This window comes from Chrysemys picta, chromosome 6 (assembly GCF_011386835.1).
Source record: "Chrysemys picta bellii isolate R12L10 chromosome 6, ASM1138683v2, whole genome shotgun sequence".
In the NCBI taxonomy this organism is placed as follows: domain Eukaryota; kingdom Metazoa; phylum Chordata; order Testudines; family Emydidae; genus Chrysemys; species Chrysemys picta.
The window spans coordinates 75,154,615-75,178,888 of record NC_088796.1 but is presented as its reverse complement, the minus strand read 5'-3'; the positions used below and the strand labels follow the sequence as shown (position 1 = coordinate 75,178,888).

General features: G+C 40.3%; 1 protein-coding gene across 3 annotated transcripts in view; it reads right to left on the bottom strand.

Moving 5' to 3' along the window:
- The window catches only part of PRR16 (proline rich 16), a 250,122-nt gene that overhangs the window by 74,243 nt on the left and 151,605 nt on the right, over positions 1-24,274 (bottom strand). The window contains exons 2-3 of one of the 3 annotated variants that reach the window (XM_042854644.2): positions 15,945-16,842; positions 9,709-9,765 (exon numbers count right to left, since the gene is read on the bottom strand). In XM_042854644.2, the coding sequence (XP_042710578.1) occupies positions 16,084-16,842 (759 nt within the window). In that variant the 3' untranslated portion in view covers positions 9,709-9,765; positions 15,945-16,083. Of the gene's footprint in view, positions 1-9,708; positions 9,766-13,934; positions 14,998-15,944; positions 16,843-24,274 lie in introns of those variants that run through there. The other 2 variants (XM_065599265.1, XM_005305140.4) reach the window with 2 other exon arrangements.

Here is a 24,274-nt window from a genome sequence, read left to right as displayed (position 1 = left end):
AAATTGTAGCGTGCTCCAAAATATTGTGCTCTAACCGCCCCCTGTAGACCCTGCTGATAATGCTCACTAGAAACATTTTAGAGTGTAACATAGTACTGTTTCAACTGGGGATTACATCAATGTGCATTAGGTTTCTTTTAGAACATGTCAGCAGGGTCTAATGGGGCAGTTACAGCACCACACTTGACAGGGCTTTATAATCCCTCTGATGCCCATTGCCGCACTGTGTAGACAAGCCCTAAATTAAACTTTCGAATTTTTACAAAACATACTGTTAACATTCTTGGGGAAATAAGGGTAGATATGAAAGCAACAAGTAATCCTATGATCTAATAAATAGGTACACATGATGGCTTTTATATTCACTCCAGTGCAACTCTGTAAGACTGTGTTATCCACAATGTATACAGCCTCAAGACACTTCCGGTAATGAAAATGTCTATAGTACTTAACAGTTATATAATCACAGAAAATAAATAGCTTGTAAAGTCTCTTTTGTCCCCCTCTTGAGGAGGGAAGGACAGTTTCATATGCCGTATTCTATATATTCGAGCATGAAAAGTGATGGTTATGACAGATATATCAAGGAGACCCTGAGTCTGTGAAATGTAACACCTTTCACCTGTGACCATGACAGAGAAATCAGAGTTTGAATTATGTGCTTTATTTAAGTTAATTTAGTGCTGGGTTCCAGATTGACAGCCTTGGGAACCAAAGTACTCTGTTTAAATATAGAAGAAATACAATGCCAGCTCTTCTTCACACTGCTCTCAATCCTATGGAAATGCATCCTAATGATAAAATGGTATTTAATTCTCCTTACCCATAAACTACTTAGGCTACATCTACACTACATGGGGGAGTCGATTTAAGATACGCAAATTCAGCTACGTGAATAGCGTAGCTGAATTCGACGTATTGCAGCTGACTTACCCCACTGTGAGAACGGCGGCAAAATCGACCTCTGCGGCTTCCCGTCGACGGCGCTTACTCCCACCTCCCCTGGTGGAGTAAGAGCGTCGATCCCCGAGAGGTCGATTTCTACCCGCCGATTCAGGCGGGTAGTGTAGACCCAGCCTTAGTTGCTTCTGGATGGATGCTGATGATGCTGGTGAGTTTGGTCATGTCCAACTGGGAAAGAATTGAATACACAAGTGCATTATGAACAGGCCCTCCCAACTGCCACGAGGTGATAACTTTTAATTACTGCTAATCTGGACTGAATTCAAACCAAAGATTTAAGGAAAAATTCTCTCTGGCCCTTACACTAGTGTGCGGAATAGATGGAGGACATAAGAAGACTCCCCCAACCCCTGATGTGGGCCACTTAAGGGCCAGACAGAATTCCAGTCCCTAATCCCCTGTAGCACAGGGCTCTTAAGAGGGCAAGGAGGAGACAAGGCTATGGTTCCCCTTTATACACCCGCCTGCAGTGCTGGCTGGCTAGACAAGGGGTATTAACTATATCCTGCAGAACTAGTGTACTAGCAGGAACATAGAGATTGTGAGTCCAGAAGCTCCAGGAGTCAGACTGCAATCATGAAGCACTATGCCTCCCAGTGCTCCCCAGGGCACTGCAGCTCTATACCGCACCCTCCTATTGGCTGTGTCTAGTTGAACCCATACATATTAACAGCTTATTAGTCCATTACAATTCCCATCAAAATTTATTCTCGTCTCCTATCCCAGAGCAGGACCTAAACCTCAACACCATTTATTTTTCTGTCTACTCACTGCATCTCACTTTTCCTGTACATTCATTATCAGACACAGTTCATTCTAGAACTAATTATAAAACTCCCACTGAAGACCACTATGACATTTGTATTATTTCTCTATCTTTAGTTCCCATACAGGAATTAAATGACTTTTAATGAGCATATTACACTAATTGTTCAGTTCCTTCCTGAATATTTGAAAGACGACTTTTCCTCCTTTTTCCAGTCAATGAGCTAAAAAAAGACAGGAAAACATTTGAAATTCATTTATAGATAATGTGGGAAATGTCAAGTTAATTTGTGGACATTTTTCAAACTGTCTATACTTTGAAATATATTTGTGAAGTCAATGGAGCTGAACTTCAAATAGAGATAATTTTTGCAGTTTTCAGCACTGAATAGAAATTATTTTACTGAATTACAATTTGTGTTTAAGTTCATAAGAACATATGCATGTTTCTGTTAAAAAAAAAAAAGTTTAAACATCCATATTTCCTGAATATACCTAGGCCTAAATTAAAGCGAAGCTGAAGTAAACCCAGTTTAAACTGAAATGAAACTGTCCTCATATCCTTTGGTACTGATTTAACTGCATTGGTTTAAAAAAAATTATTAAGTAAATTGGCACGTGTAAAGTTAAAGCTTGTCACCAGTCCCTTAACTTTGTTTATTTCCTCAGCATAGAAAGCAACATGATATGGGATAGAAATGGAGTAAACCACTGTGACAGTGACCACAATGGCAGAGGGTTACCCTGGTTCTTCACTCCACCATTCATAGTGACCAATAAAGTGTCCTGCCTTACATCTTTCTCCTAAAGATAACTCTAGTGATCTCTTAAGAAGTTACTGAAGTTCTCCTCTTACTGCGTAGTGTAGGGTGACCAGATGTCCCAATTTTATAGGAACAGTCCCGATTTTTGGGTCTTTTTCTTATATAGGCTCCTAATACCTCTCCACCCCGTCCAGATTTTTCACACTTGCTGTCTGGTCACCCTAGCGTAGTGCCAACACACACACGGAACCTAATATTTACCTAGGGTTACCATACATCCTCTTTTTCCCGGACATGTCCGGCTTTTCAGCAGTCAAACCCCCGTCCGGGGGGAATTGCCAAAAAGCCGAACATGTCCTGGAAAACGGAGGCTCTGCTCCTCCCCTGACTCTTTGCCTCTGTTTAAGAGCCGAGCTGCCCGAGCGCTATGGGCTTCAGGCAGCCCCCTTGCCTCCGGACCCTGCGCCGCCGGAGCCCGGGAGGGGAAGGAAGTGCCTGGCTGGGGGCGCAGGGTCCGGAGGCATAGGGGCTGCCCAAAGCCTGAGCGCTATCGGCTTCACGGTTTGCCGGGCAGCCTCCAGACCCCGCGCCCCCGGCTGGGCGCTTCCCCTCCCGGGCTCCAGCTGTGCTGGGGAAGCGCCGGCCGGGGGCGCAGGGTCTGGGGGCTGCCCGGCAAACCGTGAAGCCGGTAGCCTCGGGCAGCCCTTTCCACGTGACTGGGAGTGGGAGGGAGGAGGGGGCGGAGTTGGGGCGGGGAAGGGGCGGAGTTGGGGTGGGGCTAGGGATGGGGAAATGGGCGGGGCCAGGGCCCGTGGAGGGTCCTCTTTTTTTATTTATTAGATATGGTAACCCTAATTTACCAAACACTATGCCATAGCTGCTGGCTCTTTTGACAAGGTGCCAATTCATTCTAGAATCAAATAATTAGCTATACAGTACAAAAACTGTGTTATCAACTATACTGTGTAACAAAAAGACAGCAAAGCACACTGGCTTGAGAGTCCTCCATTCTGGTTTGTCATAGTGGCTGCCAAACACACACATACACACTTTTTTCCTCTTTCAAGTCTGGGATCCAGGGTTACTATTGCAATTATCATGACAAATCAAGATAAACAAATGCACATTAAAATTATAGTGTGCTGTAGTTAGTTATTCCTGGGTTACACAAGGCAACATAATTGGTAGTCCCCGCTGCAAAAATATACTGTACTTGAAAACAAAAATGAGGTAGCCAGTACACCATGCACAAAAAAATATTGTTCAGCTTTCCACATGTTAATTTATTCAGGAAGGAGGATAGGTAGGTTAAATGCTTTAGTAGCTCTTATTTTAAAAAGTCAGTCCTGCACTAGAAAGGCAATAAACACTTGTGTGGGAAATGTTGTCCTTGAGCTGCTGCGCCTACATTCATCTACATCAAGAGCAATCTGAGGTGAAATTTAAAGTAATCATAATAAATCCACTTAACAAAAAGCAAACTAGGCATCTAAGTCTGTTTCTTCCTCAGGCAAGCATAACTCAGGAACATGATATAACATATCACATATATCAGCAGATTTTTCCTTTTCTTGTAGCAGATTTCTCTTCCTTATGGAACTTGCCAGCTTTTGGGAAGGTGAGTTTTGGAATCAGGGGAACAAGGTAAAATGGGTGGTGCTGAGGCCAGAACGTTCTCAAAACAAAACTTCTCTGTAATGACCCTAAATTTGATAACTTACAAGAGACAGGTGGCTAGAATGTACACAATGCGTAAAGTATATGTAAAGGAAATTTCCTTTCTCCCTCATGCTGAAAGGATTGCCACAACTGGAGCCCCTGAGCTCTCCTGACATAAGGACTGCTCTCTGTTAGCCACTCCAAAAAAAAGTAGCATAGTGGCGCCACCCATCTCTCTCCTTTAAAACAGGAAGCACACTGCTATGTGGCCATGGAGGGAAGTTTATGTTGAATCCCAAGTAGATATAGGATGATGGACACTCTTTTCTGTATGCCCTACCTGGGACATCTGACAGGAACTGTGCCTCCCTGGTATGTCTACACTGCAATGTAAGCCTGGGCTCAGACCCAGGTTTGAGGCCAAACCCTTTGGGGGTAGAGTATTCGAGGTCAAGTCAAGACAGGACCCAGGTTCAAGCCCTATTGGTTTGCAGAATTGATACAGCCCCCCAGACTTGGGTCCTGGGAGTCTGCCAACAGTATCTCACAATCCAAATGGGCCAACTTTCTTTGTCCTCTCTATGCCATGAATTCTCAGTCGACTCCAGAGAAACAGAAGCAAGCCCCTTTGTTGTAGAGTGCAGTGACTTGGCAAGTCAGCATTTAACCTTTCCATTGTTTTCTGACTTCTGAGCTGCAAACACACCTTTAGAGAACCATCTGTGTTTGCAATGGAGACCAATCAGAAGTAGTCCTTTACAGAGCACACTGCTTCATTGTTGCAAGAGCACATCCAGATGTTTGTAAATCTCTGGTGTAAGGCCAGCAAAACAATGGATTTTAGTAAGAACACACGGAATGACCACCGGCATACAGCGATACAGGCAAACAGCAAAGAAGATGATAGCATTGCAAATTTACTGGACTGGTGACAGTGCAGGGTGCAGATTAAAGAGTTCAAAACGGGGTAATGTAAAACCAGGGACTAGAACTGCACCTCAGGCAACTCACCGACATCATGCCCATTTTATGAGGCATTTGACTGTGTGCTGGGTACTGCACCAAGCACAGAGCCAAAGGCGGTGCACAATGACCTGGTCAGCTAGGATGGTAACCTGCTGGCCCCAGAATCCAGCAAGGGGACTGATGAGAGCCAGTAGCAGTGAAGTTACTGTTGCAGAAGCAGCACATCCTGGGGCCATATTTGGGGGAGCTGTTTGATGCCCTCCCCCGTCCCATCAGCCCAAGGAACAGCCTCCAGCAGACAAAGATGGGACAGAAGCCTTCCTGGAGCCTGCTAACTTTCTGGGTCCATTTTAATGTTTATTAATATAGGAATGGGAGGGATTTCCATTCTATGAACCAATGCAAAGTTATTACAAGCCCCAGCTATTAGCACTAATGGCAGATGGTAGGCTAGCTCCTTCCTACCTGTCCTCCCTCCCACTCCCCACAATGTGAAGTTCAAAATGGCAACTGGAAAAGGCAAAGAGTAAAAACACCTTGAAAGAGAATTTTGACTTGAAAGGTGCAGATTTTTGCTAGAGCATAACCACCCTTACATTGCCATGTCTGTAAGTACACTGCTCGTAACCATTCAATGGTGTAACAAGCCATCTGGAAACAGTGATGAGGGGCAGAAAGAAGGAAACATGTTTTATTGACAAATCTAGTCCATTTCAGTTAGAGGTAATCCATGCAGTCCGGGGTGGGGGGAGTGGGGAGGGATAGCTCAGTGGTTTGAGCATTGGCCTGCTAAATCCAGGGTTGTGAGTTCAATCATTGAGGGGGTCACTTAGGGATCTGGGGCAAAATCAGTACTTGGTCCTGCTAGTGAAGGCAGGGGCTGGACTCAATGACCTTTCAAGGTCCCTTCCAGTTCTAGGAGATAGGATATCGCCATTAATTTATAATTTATTTATTTTTATTTAGGTAACAAAATCATTTCTCCCAAATACAACTGGGGGTTGAAATTTTGTCCAGAAATGTGCCAGGTGTCTGGAGGAGGAGGAAGGCTGTAGAGTTCTGTGTGTTTGCATGCAGTCATAACAGCCTAAGCCATGTGGAAGCTAACACATCAACCTGTTGATTCCCTCATGAATTCTGATCCAATCCAGGTGCTGACAGCAGCAAACTTCTCCTGTAGCAGGAACTCTCAGTGAAGGACATATTTTCCAGGGCTACGTTGGTAGCCCACTCCACTCATAGATGTGCTGTTCAGTCACCACACATTTGAATACTTTGGTTGCATACACTTTTAGTTTCCTACCTGCAGCTTGGAATGACATCTCCCTTTGCCAACTGGGCACCACAATGACTGTGATATCCTCTAAAATATGGAAGGCCTGAAATGATAGAGAAACCTTTGTGCAGCATGGCCGCTGACATCCCCCCAAAACCCAAGTTGCTGTACAATTTTTAGAAAAACAGAAACAACTGTGATTTTTTTGACTTATCATTGTCTCTTTCACTGTGATTAACCTGGCTGTGAGTAGGGTGGGTTGAAGCCTTCCTCTCACAATATACTGAAGTCCAGTTTGGAAAACTATCATTTTATGTCCAGAAGGATTTTTTTCTGTACTCCTGCAGTGAGCTATTTGAGACAATAACCCTCGTGTCTTGTCCTGTTCCAGGCCCTTGACCTCTACAGCCGGCAGTACCTCCACAGCTCACCCACACTGCAGCAAAAGCGTGGGTCAATGTACCTGCATGGACTGTACCAAGAGGAAGCGTTTCCTTGATGAACTTATGGTTGAGGTTTTGGATAGGACCAACAAGCAAGTCCAGTAACAAAAACAGAGGGATTTATGGCTAGAGGAAAGGCATGGTAAGAGGAAAGGTTCAGGTTGGCTGCACAGGTTGAGGACAGGGTTGCAATGCAGGAGCAGGCACTTCCTTCACAGCTTCTGGAACAGGAATGGTGGCTAAGGGCAGATGACAGAACTCAGCAGAAAGAACTGTTTGAGCAGCTGCTATCACTAATAGCCACAACACTACCAGCTCCTGCCACACCGCATCACGGCCTGAGTCCCCTCCACAGTACCCTGTGCTGCAATCCAGGAATCGCTTGGACAACTCCATGGCTGGGTGGCCCATGCGATCAGGCCCGATCAGTAGCTGGGCATGGCAACTCTGCCCCATACAGTCACTCATACTAATCCCCTCTCCCACAGGCAGCTCCATCCTCCTCCCCTGGTGCCAAGTGTGAGGCAAATGTGGAAGGAAGTGAAAGGAGACCAGGGGTATATGCAACAGCAGGATATTTCGGTCTTGTACATGGTTTCACTGTTTGCACTTGTTCATGCACTTTTTTTTATTATTATTATTTAAGATTTTGTTGTGGTACTTGCAGCAGGTCTGTATGGCAATGGGTTAATGTTGTCCTTTTCTAATATATATTTATAAATAAAGCTTTTTATTTTATGAAGAAAGTTAATTGGTATCACTTCATCGCATCATGCAATGAGTAGTTAAAGGGAAACACATGATCAGGGACAACTGGGCATTTGCAAGCAAACACCATTTCTCAATAAAGTTAGCTTTATTGAGAAATAAAGTTAGCATCCATCCAGACCTCAATCACTTCCTTACATTACTCCATACTGTAAATCAATCCCACCGCCCCATCTGTTACGTGGTCAGAACATGCATAAGAATATTGCATGGCAATCAACCCCACACACCTCCCCAAGCATTGAAATCCTTCACAAGGAAGCAATCTCTTTCCCCAGCCCCAAGCATATTCATAAAGGTGTTATTCCCCCCCTTTGCATTGGCCCACACAAGTCCACAATGTGGCCTCCTTCATATTGCTGGCAGCGTACACACCAAAATGATGGCTCGTGGGCTGCTCAGACTTCCTGTAATGTGCAGGGGTGGACAGTTTTCCCATAGTCAAAGGTCCAGAGAAGCCACATTTCAGGGAGGAGCCAGGAAGCCTGGGATATAGTTGGTTGGACGCCAGAACTCCAGGTTCAAGGCCGGTTAGAAAATTCTTACCCTAGGATTGACAATCTGGGCAGTCACTCAAGCTCTCTAATCCAAGGTCCGCTCACTTGAGTTCCACTAACCAGGGGCTCACGCTGCAGTTTAGACCACCCCTTGAGGCTCTGCCTCGCCCCTGTCCCCAAATGTAGGATTATGGCTATGAGTCACAACAGAACCCAGTACCACTATCGGACAAAATTTTCTAAAGCACTTAAGGGTGCCCAGCTCCCAATAAGAGTCAATCAGAGCCACACACCTAAAATTGGGTGCTTTTGAAAAATCTTATAATGTGCTGGACCATTATTGTATGATACTGTCCAGTATTTGGATTTGTTCGTTTTAATGAGAGAGGCTCCGACACTGAGGGATTACTTATAAAGATCCAAAAGCATACCCATTCTTAAAGACACAAAATGCTTAGTTTGGAAATCCTCATAGATGGCTGCCTATTATATGAGCAGCAAAATGTCAACTAAATAATAACATTTAAATATCACAAGTTGGTGTTTCAGGATTTGGCTATGGTTAGATTCTTTAAGTATGTATAACTGCCAAATAGGATCACCTGACATTCTGTTAATGGTCTAAAATAAAAGTTTCAGCTCCTTCAGTTCCTCTCAGCATACCAGGCTCTCTTACTTGTGTCACAGTCTGCAGAAGGTTGGCCCATCTCAACATGGGAAACTGTGAACATGGATGGCTTCAAAAACCATGATAACCAGAAGATGCTGTGTTGCAAAACACTACCGGAACCCAGTAAGTGGATGTGGTCAGAGTGGTAAACACACACTATGTAAGCAACATAGCCCATCACATGTAAATATCTATCTTTGCCTTTGTTAATGAGATCTTCACAACCAAATAGCATTGGAATATTATCTTACACGTGCAAGCATGTGCACGCGCGCACACACACAATAAGTAAATGCCAAAAACGTACATCATCGGTAAATAAGGGAAAAACCTGCCCACCCTTCCCCACATAGAGCTCATTTGCTATATACAGCAGTGAGTTGTATGGAATTGAAAGTACCCATTTTACATGGGGTGAAATGTCTATGATTGTTTAACTCAAGAAGTCACAGAGGCACCAATGACTGTTAGGCTGATCTGCAGCAGCTAGAGAAGAAATCAACAAGATTTGTCAATGAATATCATTTGTACATGCCCCCCCATGACAACTTCTACAAGCCATCTAGTTAAAATATGATTAACAAATCTGCCCACTGTCTTTGGACTCTTTCTGCATCACAAAACAAGCCAGCATGATAAAATCCCAGCTAGTGTTTCACATAAAACAAGACTGCCACATAATTGCTACACAACGAAGATGTAACTACACTGCAGATTTTATGAACTGTACTGCTGTGTGCTTACTCGACAGCATCAGTGCTGCCACTGTTTTAAATTATGCAACAGCACATTCAGTCCTAATAAACTCAGAAATGCTAGAGACCCCATGTGTAATTACTATATGTCATATATCACACTTTGCCCTATAAAATACAATATAGGTACATAATAGGTACCTAGTAATTTTCAGATTAAACGTTCCAAATGCTGTACTTACCACACTTCTATTCTTCTGCTGCAAGTCTCTGAAGAGATTTTACCTTTCAAATTATTCCTGCAAATCCAATTTTAATGTCTTGTATTAAAAACTCATTATGTATCCTCTCTTGCTTTATGTCTGGACTTATACTGCACATAAGCATCTTCAGTATATACTTTAAAAGATGAAGGATTCTAGATCCAGTTGACATACAAAAACCATGAAAGGAAAATATTATCAAAGTAAAACTATGCCTCCTGTAATGTAACCTACTTTAAGATAAAATCCAAAAGAAATGTAGTCAGAGTAATGATTCGAAACATGATTACAACATTTCTACTTCAATTACATGTTCAGTTATTCAGACTGTTTCTTTATGGAGTCACTAAAAAAGGAGCTATAATTAGAACATGCAAAAATAAGAGTTTTGAGAGCTCCAAAGGAACCATATAATACTGTCTGGTAATTAAACAATATATTCGGTACTTTTCTTACTCTAAAACCAACAACTGGGTTATCCAAATAAAGCCAAACAATGTGGTAATTTATTTCATGAAACATCTTAAGCATAAAAAAAAATCACAAAACCCATCATCAGAATTGATTACTTCTATGAACAGTAAACTATGATCAGCAAAGCTGTAATAAAACACATTAGTCCAAATAAGGTAAGAGGTGGAACTGGAACATTGGATCTTCCCTCAAAACTTTAAAGGTTAGTTGCCACAACACATTTTTTATTCCGACTTGTTCCTTTCCCTGAAAGCCTCCTCACTTCACTTGCATCTTAACCAGTTATAGTATTAAAAAAAAATAGCAATTATTCTGTATTTTTAAATTCAAAAATTTCTTCCATAGACCTCCACTAAATTAATGGAAGACTCCGGGATTCTTCCTCTTTGACCATATGAAGTCTGAATTTAGACATGAGAATAATCAGTATTAAAATTCAGCCTTTAAAAAGTATCAATAAAGGATCAAGGTTGAATAATAGCCTGAAATGGCTATAACCATGGTTACTATAGCTGTATATAATATTTAGTGCCTTTCCTTTTTGATTATATTAAAATATAGCTACAGAAATTCAAAGTGTCACCACCTCTGTAGTATATTATATATTATTGCAAAGAGGTTTTATTTTAGTAATCATCTGTCTTTGGAACTGTCTGGTTCTGGCTGGCCTGCTATGACTTTCTCAGGAAGATGTGAAACATACTGTGTTGTGGATGTTTTAAAGATGCTTCACAGTCCTCACATTTTGAATTTAAATTTAAAAAACATTGCTGGCTGAATAGAACATTGCGTTATTCCTTGTATCATTTTAATTACAGGTTCCCAGACAACATTATAAAGCTTTAAGTTAATTGCCTCCAATGGTTTGCAAATTTTCTTATTTTAACATGACAAAATAAAGTTCAGATTAAAACTGTACAATTGTTATAGTGGTAAAAGTAACTCACAATAGAAGAAAGACCAAAGAAGCATTAAGAGAGATCAAAGATATTGGGCCATCATCTATAATATGCTCAATAGATAATATGGTCAGCTGTAAGACCGGTTTAGCAAGTATTGCAGAAAAATGAAACCTTTCATGCTTTGGAACTTCATTTCTGGCCCAAAGCAGCATGCCATCTTAAAAGCTATATACAAAAGCAGAGACAAAGTGAATTAATGCTGGCATGTTCATACTGATGTGCTAAATAACTACTATGAAAATCAAGACAAAACTTGTTTTGTAAATACAAAGCACGCATAGTTTCTATATGTAATGACTATGGGCCAAATAACGCATCCCTGCTGTCCCCTCTGGTGGCTGGTTGTCTGCAGAGCTTCCTCTAAATGCCACTGAGCAAGGAGCATTTCTTCTGTATGGGAAAGAGCAAAGGGCGAGACTGAACACAACTGGATTCAGTGCTAAGCACTGCAGACTCCTCACCCCACTGATAGCTTCCTCTCACTTGCCCTCCACACTCCACTGTAAAGAGAAAGAGGTGCTATTATTCCTTCATGCCTGTATAGGTGTTTTTTCCTTTGGTGGGAGGAGAAGGGGGCTATAATTATGTCCATGATTTGGTGTTTCTCCCCAGGATGATATATACTTTTTTTTGTAGTGTAATTATTATGATAGATTATTTATACCTAGAGACTTCAACAGATATCAGGGCATCATTGTGGTAGTCACTATGCAAACTCATAAGAGACAACTCTTGCAGAACTCAATCTATACAGACATGTCAGGCGTAGAGTGGGAGAAGGCAATTACTATCATCACCATTTTATAGATTGGGAATTGAGACAGAGAGAGATTAAGTAGGTAATACAGGGAGTCTGCAATAAAGTCAGAATTTGAACACTGATACAACTTTTGCACATACACACAAATACCAGATGTGTGGACACAACACTTTTGGACATAACTTCCATTAGCTTTAATAGAAAATATGTCTAAATTCCTTAGACTTCTTTGAAAATCTCAACTATGGCCTATTAAATATCTAACATATGCAAGGTAATTTTGTGCACCTACTTGAAAATTTAGGCTTTAATTCAATAATATGTTTTGTGCGAAAGTGGAGAAGGAAAAAGTCTGTTTTGTTAATAAGAACTCAGAAAGCTTCTAGAAAGGGACCAAAAAAGATTCCCAGAAATAGAATGAGACAGAAAGCCGATGGGAAATAAAATGTGAGTGTGTGAGGTTAAAAGTTCAGCAACTGGGCTAAGTAGAGTATTCAGGGTGGAAAGCCTAGGCTTGAAGTTAACAGTTCCTCACAGACCATTTTTCTGCAGAAGCTGAGGACTGAAAACTTAAGTACTTAAGTGAGATGCACAATTACCACGTAGGTCAGAGAAAGGCATCTCTGTATGGTAAGATGGTTTAGCAGGAGATGGAAGGATACAGAGTCTAGGGACAGAACATAGGAAGGGAAAGCTGTGCACCTAGTACCTTAGCTGAGTTTATGGGAGAAGAACTGAGTCAAGCCAGACACAAGAAGTGGAGAATCCTTCATTATGTCCTAGGTCTCTAGTCAGCTGCCTCCCTTTGGGCCTGTAACCTGGATAGCGACTAAATATTATCCCACATTCCGTGCATACTAAATGCTTAGCTGGAGTAACATCTAACATTTTCACATTAATGACCAGCTAAGAATTACTTACAATACACAATTTTTAAACTGTAATCTGAAAATTCTCCAGTTTCCAGTAGAAAAAATAAATATGATTTAGATCTCATACTGAAAAAGTGACAGCTAGAATAAGAGAGACCTTTAAGTTTCAATATTTTACTTGAAAAATGTAGTAAGAATTTTTCACCTAATTTGAGCCTATTGTTTAATGTGATTGGCAATGAATGCTGTTATATGAATGAAATGCTCCAGACTCTACATCATACATTGCTCTACAAAGCCAGCCAAGAACTACAGAACTGCATTGTTTTATCACTTGTATGTTTTTCCTTTATTTCTTTTAATAGATAATAAAAGTAAAATTTAGATTGCTATTTGCGTCCTGGGTTCTCAGTCTTGAACGATACCAAATGCTAATTAATTTGCACTTCTTTCTGTTGTGAAGTTTTTATCTGATAGAACCTACCAATAGTGAGAATTTTATAGTAAAAAGAAATGGTTGGTGGAAGGAGACACTGTGGGTAAAATCCTGGACCCACTGAAGTCAATGTCACAACTCCCATTTCACCCTATGTGCATTTGAGTTCAAGAAAGGGAACAAAAGGATCTCAATCCACATGCACAATTCAGATCTGGAAAGGAAAGAGGGAGCCATTTTGAGAGGCAGAAAAGTTATCAAACCACCAATTTGCTGCATTAATCATTTTGATGACGTGGTATCAGAGCCTTGGTTGCTGGAAACCAGCTTAGTAGGCTTGGGAGCTGCTGCACCTAGCCCCAGAACAAAGATAAGGGACAGACATAGTAGGAATGAGATCCCAGCACAGAGATATTATCACAATAGGGACCCGCTAGAATGCAGATAAATGTGAAGCTGAAAAAGCTTCACAGGCAAAATAAAATAAATAAATAAATAAATAGAAGTCTTGAGCCAGCAAAGAGAAAAAATAGACAGAGAAAAAGTAAATGGAATTCTTTCAAGTATTTCAAACAGCAATTTTAGATGTGGGACTAACAGGTACTGAAAAGAAAATGCAGGAACAGGTGCAACAAGGCAGAGTGAAAGGAACGGAAAAGGGAAAGGCAATAGAACAAAACCCAAGAAGAGACAGGGTGTTACATTTTTCAAAGTATTTTAAATCTTATTTTATATAAGATTGCACAAATCTTATATAAACACACAACTGTTTGATTGTACATACATCGGGATATGCACATAATACTATTCCTTCAGTACAGAAGAAGAGATTTTTCTGATTAAGTTAAATTACACAAGTAGGTACATATGACTTACGATAGAAGCAGCATCACGTGATAAATCTTTCCTTTTTAATAGCAACCACTGTGTGGTTGTGTAGTTTGTGTATAAAGAAGTTTTGCACACAGTTTCACCATATTTTAAATGTAAATTCCTAATGGAAGGAGCTGCTCTGGAGCCTCATGAGCAGGGCAGAGGGACTTCCAGTGACTTTCAGAGATCAAGGACATCTGTAGAATTAGTTCCTTGTCCCTACTGCTAACTTGGGGTCCAAAATTACTCCATTCACAACAACTCTCATGAGATTAAATATGCTGACATACAAATAGTAAAGGCATTTTAATGATGCAAATTATGGGATTGGAAAACATTTGGAGAATATGAGCAAATGCATGAGATAATGACTTCTCTGCATCATGATGGTTGTGTAAACCACATAGTATAGTGCAATGTGAGGCTTTAAACTCCAGAGATATATTTGCACAAAATTCAGCCTTTACTATCGGTAAAAGTTTCATAAGAATTTAGCAATTTAATGTAAAAAGGGTAATTATTTTGCCAGGTTCTTTGTTGTTTCGGTGCAAAGTACATACTGCAAAGGTGTGAATATAGCAGAGCTGTTTCAAGGCTGATTTCAGCTGAATTTCTATTGCTCTATGCAAACATAAGGGACTGACATATTTCTGTGTTGGTAAGACACCACAAATGCCAACCTTGTTCAACCCTTTCAGAGCTAAACAGCCTAAGTGCATGTTTTGTGTGTAACTCACGTAACATCTGCTGCATTCAGGTGTTTAGGTCATTTGCAAGCTTATTTTTGGAGGGACTTTGTGAAGAAAAGGTTTCCTATAACATCTCTTTCACTGATCACCTGCTTTTAAAACCCCAGAAGCCAACATTCCTCCTAACAACAAATGTTCTTTTCTGTAAAACAATGAAAAAATATTGGAGAGTCTTCTCACTGGTAAGAATTTTAATTGGGTTAAGCGACCAAAATGTCATAATAAGAGAAATGTCTTGTTGTGCATGTTAATACTTAGTCATTATACAGTGCTTTTCATCTTCAAAACTCTTTACAAGTATTAAGCACCAATCCCTGAATACCATATGCACAATTTCCATTGCCCTCCATAGGAGATTTGCCTGAGGAAAACTTGAGTAAGGACTTTAGGACTGGGCTCTAACTCATTAACCTACACATCTCATCCATGTTAGGTAGATAAGTATTATCCCCACATGAGATGGAACAATGGAAGCAGAAAATAACTGATCAGGCCATGCCTCCTCTTTCAAAAGCATGGCACTCCTCTCTCTGCTTTTTGATTATTGAGTGTTTCAGAACCAAACTTGAATATTGTTTGTTTTGCCAAGATCATATCAACATGCCTTCCAATTGCCTATTCATCTCTAGACCAGAGAACAAAAAACAAGCTGGTTTAAACTGTGAGGATTTACACCATAATGCACAGCTCCAGACCAGATACCCTTGATTCAAGCAACCAGGCATATAAAAACTCATTTGTTAAGATGCAATCAGGAAACATTAGCTGAAGTTACATTTTGATCCACATAATCATACATTATTTTCCTAGCAAATGTATTTTAAAAAAGTTTCCTGCACTACAAAACCCCCATAGTACTAATTATTCTATTGTTTGAGGAAGACTTAATTTCAACCTCTAATTGCTACTGCAGATATGATGTTTTTGAGATGAACTATTAACATTGCCTAGACCATAGTTAGAGCTGTTCAGCTGCAATCACTTTTAACAGCTCATGACCCATAGCATGCTCATTATACTGGAACTTTTAATAATGAAATTCTTTGGTGCAAACATGTGACATTGGTGAACAATTTTCTTTGTACTTACCATATGATTTTTATGCCACTTCGCTGAACACAGGATGTAATATATTTGGGCTTTTTATTGCTTGAGTAGAAAGTGCTCATTACCTATTTGTTTATGTTTATATATAGGAAAAAACAAACAGTTTTTCAAGTGGCATACATCACACTGTTGTAGTGGTTGACTTTCTCAAGATGGTCTTCTGGGGTTTTGGTGCAGTTTGTGGAGGCACAGTCGCAGGTCTGAGAGGGGGAAAGCTATTACTGGGACTTATTCCCAAGCCTCCATTTTCTAGAGGCAATGGAGGGAGAGGAGGAGGCGGCGGTGGTAAAGGAGGACATTGGTGAGGAAGCTTTCCCAGCGGGTGGGCCGGCTCACTGTGTAAGTGGACCTCCCTGTTTTTAATGTTATACCGAACATCACAGTCAGGGCAATAGCCATGGTACTGTACTTTCTCACTAAATCGTACTCGTTCCCGTGTTCCTGTCTGAGGACACCTGTCTTTATCAGGTCTATGAATCAGAGGATGCATTGGAACTTTGTCCAAGTTACTATTAGGTATGCAAAATACATCCCCATTAGGAATCTTGTTTGGTCCTCCTGGTAAACCTCCATTTCGAAGTAGGGTCCCATTAGTCTTTACAGGGTTGGCAGAAGGAACTGGCCTGTGAGGGTCTTCACACTTCACAGGAGTCAACCGTGGTGGAGGTGGTGGTGGATTGGGTTTCCTCAGTACAGTGAGAATGGCAGATGGGTGTGCTGGGGGTTTGATGAGAGGTGCATTGGCACGCACTTTGGCTTTCTCCAAGCTGGACGCTGTTGTGCTGCTTGAGCTGCTGTTCAGCGTGTCAGTTTTGGAACTGTCTGTCATCTCATCCTCCAGCTGCAGGTCAGATGTCAATGTGTCAATCTGGTCAACCACCTGCATGGAAATCAGAACACAAACAGTGATAAAGGTTCGCCACAGTAAAGGCAAACAAACAAAGCTTTATTCACAATCATCTTTATCCCCTTCATGGAACTGAAACATTTTAATATTCAATGTTATGAACCATTGTTTCTTTTTTCTTCTTGTTTAAATCTAGTTTAATTTAAAAAAAAATCTGTAGTTAGTCCTCTCATCTGAATACAATGGAAATACAATTTTAGCCTCTCTACAATGAAATTCTGTACTTTGTCTCCAGGGCTTATCTACCAATAACACGCTGCGTGAGCTATAATCCTTCAGTAACACAGTTTGCCTCACCGTGTAGGGGAAGGCTGAATGATTTAACCTCAGTTTGTTCAGGATGATTTTTGAATCCAGACCTACCGTAGAAGATCTTTTAGATTTGACCTTTAACAAAATCCAGATTTAAACATGTATCTCAGAATTGGTGATATTGTGGATATATCGTCAAAAGTTAACATACATGCCTATATAAGCAATTTTTACACAAACTGCTAAAGATTCAAGTAGTGAGTAGCAGTTACCAGCTTATCTTGAACCACACATTCTCCTTCTGTGACTATTTACTTGAGATATCTGACTCCCCCTAAACCAAATCTGAAATAGGATCATTTCTAAGATAAAGATATTGTGATTGTTTATTCCTGAAGGGGATAATTCACTCTATTTCATGCATTTTATATTAAGAGAATTCTCTATATACCATACTTCTAATGTGCTTCCACTCACTTCCCTAGTATCTAGGTTGTTCTAATCTAGTCTTCTATTTTCCAATTTATGATCATAATATATAAACAAAACATATAAAGTATGTAATGTTGCCTTCTGCTAGGTATACAAAACTTTGTACACTGATTAAAAGCCCCTCCTGAAAAATGCACCCTATTCAGTACTTAGTTCATTAACCCTTACGGTAAATACAGCCATAAAAGCATAGGAGGGAAATACAAATTTGAAAAAAATAAAAGATGAAAATACCTTTCCCATGTCCTTATTACCATTGCAGGTTGTACCCGGACAACATCTAATCATAGAAATGCTATTGCTAAACTTATTTTCCATTTTTAGAATGTTTTCATATAATAAGGTTTTTTTCTACTTGTAAGGGAACACATTGATGTCCTTGACTTAACCAAAGGATTATTCAAAAGGAGAGAGATTCAAGTAGCCTCTTTAAAGGAGATTCAATTATTTACATGTGCTTTGAAAACACTTATCCAAAGTCTCTCTAGATGCAAGTAGAACAAAGGACTGTAATTCAGATATTTTTGTGAACTATATGTTTCAAAGTGACAATACATTAGTTCTGTTGTAATTCTTCAGAAAAGGTTGAAATTCAAGATAATACAGTAATATTTATTAAGCTAGTCTAATTATTCTTTGTAAGTAAATTACCTAAAGAATTTAGCCCCTTTTCTCCTAAGAATCATTTGGAATTTCTATGGCCTGGTCTACACTTAGAACAGGATTGACATAGCTACATGGCACTCAGGGGTGTGAAAAATCTACAGCTATGGTGATCTAACCCCCGGTGTAGATACAGCTAGGGTGACAGAAGAATGCTTCCGTTGAACTAGACACCATCACTCGTTCAAATGGAGTTCCTACAACAACAGAAAAACCTCTTCCATTGCCGTAGTCTGCATCTATCCTAAAGGGTTACAGCACCATAACTATGCCATCGTAGCTATGCCACTGTAGTGCCCATAGGGTAAATGTGGCCTATGGAAGTACTTCTATTTCTCAATATTTGACTACTATAATTTATGCAAACAAATTTCATCCTTTATGGTCCTGGCAAACTGCTCACATTGACTATTCCGTGTTTATAGTGTGTGACTGGTCACAAGTCACATGATATTGTTTCTGCTTCCTGAATGGAGCAGAAGAGATTACAAACAAGGAGAATAATTGTGGTGTACTGAAATCTGTTTTAAAATTATGAAGAATAAGGAGCTCCAGAGGGAAATTTATTATCTGAGTCTTCAGCAGAGACAGTCTGCAGAGACACAGCCTAGAGGAAGGTGGGTTGAGCTGTGCCTCTCTACCTTAAGAGAGCAACCTGCTTTGCCTCTCTCTTTGACTGGTCAGTTTGTAACCCTGGTGTTTTTGATTCTTGTGTGTTAGGGTTCCAGATGCTAAGAAATGAAATAGTGTTATGTTGCAACTTTCCAGCAAAAGTATTTCTTGGTTTTATTTAACTTATTGAGGTGTATGATGTGAACATAACAATAACAAACAACAGAGTTAATAATGAACAACAAATAGTGAACACACGTATTCCCATATTAATACAAGTATACATACATGATGACATTTACCTCTGTGCAAGTGGTCAACACAAGGCCAATTCCTATTTAAATGGTGTACAAGCCTTGTGTTGGCCCATTGCACAACAGCAAATGTCACCTACTAAGGACAGGCATCAATCATTCATCCAAACCAACAACTCATCTGCATGAATGCTGGTAAGCAGCACCAAATAGTTAAACCGAATAGCTTTTCAGAATTTGAACAAATATTTGTAACACTTCTTGTAAAGTATCCAAGAAGCTTTCACATACCTCAAGTTTAGTACTCTCAACCTTTTGCTTTTTCACATTAGCAATACCGGGTCAGACCAATGGTCCATCTAACCCAGTATCCTGTCTTCCAACAGTGGCCACTGCCAGGTGCCCCAGAGGGAATGAACAGAACAGGGAATCAAGTGATCCATCCCCTGTCGCCCATTCCCAGCTTTTGGCGAACAGAGGGTACGGACACTTAGAGCATGGTGTTGCACTTGTGCTCATCCTGGCTAATAGCCATTCATGGGTCTATCCTCCAGGAACTTATCTAGATCTTTTTTCTCCAAGGTGAAAAGTCCCAGGTTTTTTAAATCTCTCCTCATACGGAAGCTGTTCCTTACCCTTAATCATTTTAGTTGCCCTTCTTTATTCCTTTTCCAATATATCTTTTTTAAGATCAGAAGACCACATCCTTACACAGTATTCAAGATGTGGGTGTACCATGGATTTATATAGAGGCAGTCTGATATTTTCCTGTCTTGTTATCTATCCCTTTCCTAATGGTTCTTAATATTCTGTTAGCTTTTTTGACTGCCGCTGCACACTGAGCAGATGTTTTCAGAGAACTATCCACAATGACTCCAAGATCTCTTTCTTGAGTAGTAACAGCTAATTTGGACACCATCATTTTGTATGTATAGTTTAACAGACTGGCTATAGGAAAATAACTCTGAGGAGAAAAAAAAAGCCAGCAATCTGAAAACAATTGTCATTACATTTTTTTTCTTTCTCTGAGGACCCAATAGATCCAACATACATTTGTTAATTAAGAAACAAATTCTTCTCTGTCTTGAAGTCTCAGATTTGGCATTTTGTTTTTTTGTGATCAACAAATATGGACCAAATTCTATCCTCAGAGGTATATATTTGCATCAGAAGAATTTGGTTCTGATGAAGATGGAGATAAGACACTATGAGAGGTGCAGCACCTCAGCAGCTTCACCCCCTCTTCCCTTCCCCCTCCCCCGAAAGGGGAGAGTATATTATTTCTCTCCCCTATTGGTATTTAGGTAATGCCCAGTGGCCTCAAAATGTAGTTGGATTCCCTCTGTGCTAGTCACTGTACAAACACACAGTAAGAGGGACTTTCTTCTCCAAAGATCTTACAAGGAGAAAAAAATAATACAGTCCTAGCTCCAATTTACACATGTGGAACTGAGATAAACAGATTAAATGACTACTTAAAATCACATAGGGAGTCTGTGACAGAACTGAATCTACCAGGATGAATGGGGCCCTGGGCCCTGATAATGCAAGCTGATCCACACAGGCTCAGTGTAGCTTCACGTGAGTGTAAGGGTCTGCCTGTACAGAGCTGCTTGGATAATTGGGCCAAGGAAGAGTCTAGAGTCAAAGTTTTCTGTGCCAACAAATAACAGCTACAGAACTGAATAATACCGCACAGATCAGAGAAGATAGCTAAGCTAAGCTGTTAGCCAGGGAGAGAACAAGGTCATTAGGTAACTGAAGGCAAGGGGGAAGAAAAGACACATCTAGTGGCAATCTCCTAACTACCACAGGAGCTGTTCCAGTAAGGAGCAGTATGGCCAGGGTTGCTTGGAGTGGTGAAAGCATACTGACCTGACTGGTAAAGACCAAATGGTATTACACTTGGCTTTGAGCAATGTTTAATAACAGATTCAGCAGATATGTCAAAATGCCATGGGGGAGCTGTACGTCTCTTGTGAACACAGAATCCTGCCCATCCCACTTAGTCCCAGTCTCCCTTGCTTCCTATCATCCTTCCCCTCAAAGAGCTTTGGGTAATTGGGGGAATGCAGTAACCAACATGGCCAGTGTAGACTGGACAAACAGGGAAGGCTGCTCAGGTGAAGAGGTCAGAGCAGTGCCTCTTGTTATGCAATATGATTAGCCAAAGATTTGGCTGACAGAGATCAGCTTAATAAGCAACCAAATCTTTCTTGAACTTGATATGAATTCTTTTGGAATTTCAAATATAAAAATTCCCAGTGAAGAAGAAGGAAAACATCAAAGCATAAATTGACAGGCTGACCAGGTTTTAGCACATATTTCCATACAAATAAATTAAGTAAACGTATATATTTGCTCTCAAATAAACCAGTAATCACTCTTATTACTTAGCACAAACACATAATTGCTGAAGATTTTTAGTTCAACTGAAAGTGTAGGTTGTTTCTGGAGAATGGCCAAATGCTGAAGTGCTAATGCAACAAGTAGCAGGTTAACAAAAATTAGTACATTTTCCAAACCAAAAATCTATGCCAGTTATTCTGATTTATTTGCATTGTAATAGTGGTTAGAAGTCCCAATCAGGGATGAGGACTTCATTGCGCTTAGCTCTGTACACACACAATGAAAAGCTGATTCCTGCCAAAGAGCAGATTGTTACACACAAATCTGTCCCTCATCACAATGTAAGTTACAGAGATAAAATTGGTAAGCATCAATTTGAGAAGGTCATACTGCACCCTTGGTAGGAGTACACAGCTCCAGTTTAAGCACTGTGTACACAGATCATAGAGCAATAGCAATTAGTGATGGGAAAAACCTTTTAGTCAATTCAGTCTATCCCCCTGCCAGTGCAAGATTTTCCCCAGGATTCATAGTAAAGCCCAGGCCTAAGTATGCCTCAATTTTAAATGACTTTAAACAGTTTATCTTTTGTCCCTTGGCAAGTGTGTAGTACACGTTGGAAATTTCTTTCCATTTCCTCATTTGGAAAAAGGCACTCAGAATGGCTCTGGAAGGATAGAACAGCTTATCTGCCTTGATTCCTTCCCATAATAAATCATGATTCTGTTCACTGTTGTTTTGTTCTGCCTATTTGCCCAAAAAATGAAAATTCAAGTAGGAAAACAGTATGTAGAAAATAGTTGCATCACAGGAGAAGTATCCTGAGACTGTTAGCACAATAGAAAATGCAAGTTTGCAACTAGAAACCAATTTCCATTGCAAAAGGAGGTTTTCCTGATGGAGTAAAAAAGAAAATATTTATTTATTTTTAAAACTGTGTCTAGTTTCCTATGCTGTTTATAGTAACTGCACCTGATTCACACGTGTGAGTGGGGGAGAGGTACCTCTCTGCTTCCACAGGGCAGCTATACCAATAGAGGAATCCAGTCCTAGGGAAGGACACATGACAGCTCCTCTGTTGCCTGCACTCCCTTGTAGTTTATGTAAGGAGCTGGGAAGAGCTGTGCAGAACTCCATAAGAGTGTTCTTGTTGAAGCTGTCCTGGAGATCTGCCACATCTCCTGGGTGTCTTGGTCAACCCCCTACTGTATGGGTTGCCAATCCTCAGCTCCCACTTCACTGGATATGTGGAGCTACATGCCTCTGGTGATACTGCACTTCTGTTCTGGTAGGGCTTTCTATCATCAGAGCTCCACAGACCTGATTCCTGTAGTTAGATCCAAGGATTAAATCAAGTCTGATATCCATGTTATATTTCTCCCTCATAATTGGGTCTTCCAATGAAGTCAAACATCTGATTACAACATCGTCTACTGGAACAGAAATCTGTATGCTTTCTTAAGCTGAGCATTTTGTAACTTCACAATGTGATAAATAGGAGAAGAAGCTGGCCTAGGAAGGTATGTCTACACTAGAAGCCTTGCTCATCCCGTAACTTGAGTTAACTGATCACCAATTAATTAAAGTAAGCTAACACTGTAATAAAATTCTAGTGTAGACACTCACAAATGTCTGCTCATGGTCATGACTGATGCCAGGATTCAGCCTACAGTGAGCTGCAACAAGAACAAGCAAGTCACTTCCCTTCATGTGCTTCAGTTTCCCCCTCTGTAAAATGTGGACATGATATTAAACACCTTTGCAAAGCACTTTAAATCCACTGATGAAAAGCACCATTGAAGAGCAAGGTGGTATTTTTAAGCAGGTACACAATAATTTAAAATTCCCTTTTAGAATTGGCATTCAATGTGAATGAAAAGCAAAACTAAAATTCTAATATAAACAAGCCCAGAAAGAGCAAGAATTTGTTTTAAAATAAATAACTATGGTATAGTAATTAGTAAATGTATCAAACATACATATGAATAAAGCATAGCAGGTAAATACATTTATTATAATGCTTGGGAAAAAATCCTTGTTACGGAAGTTCCTCTTTAAAACACCCAAGTAGTCAATCTCGGAACTACTTCTGAAATCCGTCAACAAACAGGGCCAGATTGTGCAAACCTAACTCACCTTGCTCAGCCCTTGATTACAGGAGTAATGGGACTACTCATAAGCAACTGTTCGTCAACAAGAATAAGGGTTGCACAAACTGACTCCTATGGTACAGCATGACCTTACCTAAAGCAAATGTCATTACTGTTGAGTGCCTGCTCTGTGTTGTACTAAATTTAACTACTTTCACATACAGTTTGGAGACTGCAATTTTATGGTATTTTTTAAATCTGACTCTCAATCACAAAATGGCCTGCTCAATAGATAAAACAGCAACCATCTGAACTATGGGGGAATGTTCAAAGACAGAGTTTTGAAAAAGTTACAATTCCTGTAGAGAATACCTTTCAAGCATTCGATCTTTCTAGTGTCTCAGCCTCTGAAGAGAACTGTAACAAAGACAAATTAAAAGATCAAACTGGAATATGGTAAATGTTCACAAAAGAGATCGAACAGCAGTTTAAAGCAGCTTCAATGTGGGACAAGTGGATCTTTAAGGTTTTCTTCTTCTCATGCCTTTCAGATGCTTGAAAAACATCAAAAATAAATTTAATTTCAGTACTAGGAGTCACTGTAGTTACCAGAACCATGACAGAAAGGGAACATGCAAGTTGAAGTGCAAATTGGTGGCTGCAACAGAGAAGTTTCTTGGATTGGATGAGCAA